At 42.6% G+C, this 3,445-nt stretch overlaps 1 protein-coding gene across 1 annotated transcript; it reads right to left on the reverse strand.

The window, feature by feature from the left end:
* Positions 1 to 579: 579 nt before the first annotated feature.
* Positions 580 to 3,012, reverse strand: LOC117386682 (GTPase IMAP family member 7-like). The gene is made up of 3 exons (XM_033984090.2): positions 2,971 to 3,012; positions 2,423 to 2,559; positions 580 to 1,149 (listed from the first exon to the last, which is right to left on the reverse strand). The coding sequence occupies exons 1-3, from the start codon at positions 2,975 to 2,977 to the stop codon at positions 580 to 582; spliced, it is 714 nt and encodes a 237-aa protein (XP_033839981.1). The 5' UTR covers positions 2,978 to 3,012.
* Between the last annotated feature and the right edge of the window lie 433 nt (positions 3,013 to 3,445).

The following is a 3,445-nucleotide window of genomic DNA, read 5'->3' on the forward strand; positions in this document are numbered from 1 at the left end:
GCGATGCTCTTGTAAAGGTTTGGTTTAAACGGGTAAAGTGCAAATAGCCTTAGAATTAAATGGGAACCTCAACCAGGACAAACTACCAAGCTATATTATATCATTATTGCTGAGTTTTAGACGACATCACAACATTCTATAGACCAGTGTTATTTAATGCAGATAAAGGCAGGTAAAATGAATACTGAGTGACCGAACTCAAACAAAAGCCTAAACCTGAGACAACATTTTCAAGTAGTCATTTCTACAGCTCCATCTACCTATACCTTACATATTACTTTTACTGACATGGAATATTATTATTACTTTTACTGATATGCATTAAATTTGGCAGATACATTGGTAATAACAGGGAAGGTCCCACTAGAAAGTACACAGAATTTACAACGGGAAGAAAAAAGTACTGGAGTTGTGGAGTGGATATGGCGGTTGCAGGAGGATAGAGGGCTGTGCGTGTCTTTATCGCTGCTTGCGGCTTTAATTTGAACTGCTATAGAATGTTGCGATGCCATCTGAAACGCCGCAATAACCAGAGAAAGATAAGATTGGTATAGGTGTGATTGCTCAGCTAAAACTACGCTAAGTGGCTGAATCCAGGACTGCTTTGCCAAGAAAAGCCAACAGCAGTGCTCCCGCTGTGCAGCTGTAAGTCTTCAGCATCATCTCCTCCATGCTGAGCTGCAGGAAGCTGTTGGTGTAGAACCGTCCACCATTGGCGATCTTCATTTGCTCTATGGTTCGGAACAGCTCAGACACTTGGTACCGGTTGCTCCTGTACACGTCCTTGTTCTCTCCCCAGTATTTGTTGTCTACCACATGGACACGGTTGCCACATTTCTCCAGAAGCTGCCTCAAACCCTCATTCTCATACACAAATTCCTGGATGGTCGTTCCCTCGTCCAGTTGGTCTCCGCCGGTGAACAGCAAAATGGCGTACTCCAGCGCGCCCTTGGAGAAGTATTCCTGGAGTTTGTTTATAACGGCCTGCTCTTGGGACGTGTGTCGGTCGACCTTGAGCACAATGAGGAACACGTGGGGTCCCGGGTGGCACTCAGTGAGGCACTTTAAGATCTCGGACTTCATCTCCTTCTCGCGCCCCGTGTCGAACAGTCCGGGCGTGTCGATCCACTTCAGGAGGTGCCCGTTCACCTGCCGATTTCACAGTTAATGAGGGTGAGAAGAAACATCACCAGTTTACAATTATTCACTGTTATTGACGTGACCTAACAACAGCGACCAGCTTCATGAAATCAAACCTTCTGAAGGAAAAGTTCAAAGCTGCACTATGTCATGTTTCTGCTTGTCTCCATGGAGATGTCATTGCTTTGCCTGGAATGTTCCACAGTATGCCCTTAAACGCATCCATCATGGAAACAGAGCCTCTTTCTGTCCCTATAAACCTCCTTCTGTCCCTTAGTTGAGTGGCTCTGGTCCTACAGACTTGAACTCTATCTGTAAATGGATGCACATTAGTCCTGGACACATCTGCAGCTGCCCGTCCGTGGGAGTGGATCTTTCCTTCACTGTGGTTCTCCTCGAGGTTTCTCTTTTATCCACAGTTTTTTTTGTTGTTATTCCTTGCCGAGAAGGAGGATCTAAAAACAGGGGATGTTCTGGGACAGTTCTCCATTTGCTTGTTTTCTGTTGATTAATTTACTTGTCTGTTTCTGTTTCATTGTTGATTTTCTAACTTTCTGTTGTTTAAATCAATGCTCATGTTCAGCCCTAAGAGAAGAGGCAGCTACTGTTGTGATTTTGGGCTTTACAAAAATAAATAGAACTGAAATGAACAAGCAGAGAACGCCACCAGGCCAAACTACAGATCAGGTTTTAGTTAAGTTAAGGTAGCCCATATTGTCACTGTAGGGAAGTGTCCTCTGCATTTGACCCATTCTTCTGTGTCTGGGTTAAACCTGCCAACGCTGGGGGCCCCATGTCCAGATCTTGAGCTAGTCTTGATCAGGTCTGCCTTAGCTGGAGGATTTAACCCACGGTGCATGTTTCTGATTGATGGGAGAAACCAGAGTGTCGGAGGAAACACACCCAGACACAAAGAGAACATGCAAACTCCACAGAAGGAGTCGAACCTGGAACCTTCTTGCTGTGAAGTGTGAGCATTAACCACTGTGCCGTCATCAGATCTGTGGAGCGGTGATCTCACTAACAAAACCAATGCATGTGTTTTCTAAGGCATTTTCTTTTTAGCAACAAAAACACCTCTAAATAGAAAAATGCAAGATAGAGAAGATATCATACTGTGAAATATTCCAGACAAAGAAATAGCATCTCCATGGAGACAGGCAGGTAGCTGACCTTCCACCAGAAAGCCCTTTACATGAATGTTTACTTTTTTGGAGTGTTAGCTTCTAAAACTGTCAGGATTATTACTTTTATTATACAATTCCGACCTCCCTGTGTTCACCTCTTTAGTGATGGACTCGCAGCAGGCGGAGACAGAGTTGGCAGAGGAGCGCGCCTCAAACACTTTCTCCCCAAAGATAGTGTTGGCCAAGCTGCTCTTCCCCACTCCAGTTTTCCCCAGGACCACGATGCGGGTCTCTGTCGAAAAAAACAAAAAAAAACAAAACTGTTCTGGTGCATGTGTGACTTATGTAGAGATAATTGCTCAACTGTTACCTAGCAACCTTAATAAAACTATAAATTAATACTTCTTGTTTTTTACTTTTACATCCCAGAGATATTATTGTTTACCCTGAATGCTCCACAGTAGGGCATTAAATGCATCCATGACATGCATGTAACCATCAAGCCAAGTTACTGGAGTGATATGTTGAACAATAAAAACAGCTGTGATTGAGTAAATGTAATGAATGCCATACTGTGGAACATGACTGACGAAGAAATAACATCTCCAAGGTGACAAGCGGTTGACATGAACCCCAACCAGAAAAGATACACGTTGCATCTTTAAATAGCAAAAAATCTATTAAATCTAAATATTATCCTTACCGCTCATTGTTGTATCGCAGCTGAAACAAACTTTTTCCACGTTGAGAATTGTATCCGCCTCATTAAGAACCTGCCTCCACCCGGTCCTTTCGCTTTGACACAATGGCACGAGTCTGAATGTGGGACAATGAGGGAGGTGAGGTGTCAAGATTAATTAATAATATAATTGTAAGAACTAAAAATCTCTGATAATCGTAAGAGTTTAGAAGAAAAAATACGTTTTTCAATCAACTTTATACCTCAAAAAGTGTTTCTATAACATTAAACATATCCATCTCCATAGAAATCATCTTCAGTCACAATTTTGTCAGCTACTTGTCTAATGTCTAATGTAGTTGACTTAATCCAAGAGTTTCCAGGTAATCTGAAAATAGATTTTTATTTCAAAGACCCAACTTGTTTAACAGTGTCCCAGCTCTGGCCTGAAGAGAGAAAAGGTGATCCTGAACAAAGACCAGGTCACACCTTCATGAAC

This window comes from Periophthalmus magnuspinnatus, chromosome 18 (assembly GCF_009829125.3).
Source record: "Periophthalmus magnuspinnatus isolate fPerMag1 chromosome 18, fPerMag1.2.pri, whole genome shotgun sequence".
Lineage (NCBI taxonomy): Eukaryota > Metazoa > Chordata > Actinopteri > Gobiiformes > Gobiidae > Periophthalmus > Periophthalmus magnuspinnatus.

Coding starts and splice junctions, on each gene's coding strand:
- LOC117386682 (XM_033984090.2), bottom strand. Junction 1,150..2,422: donor GCGAGTCCATCACTAAAGAG/GTGAACACAGGG, acceptor TGAAATCGGCAG/GTGAACGGGCACCTCCTGAA.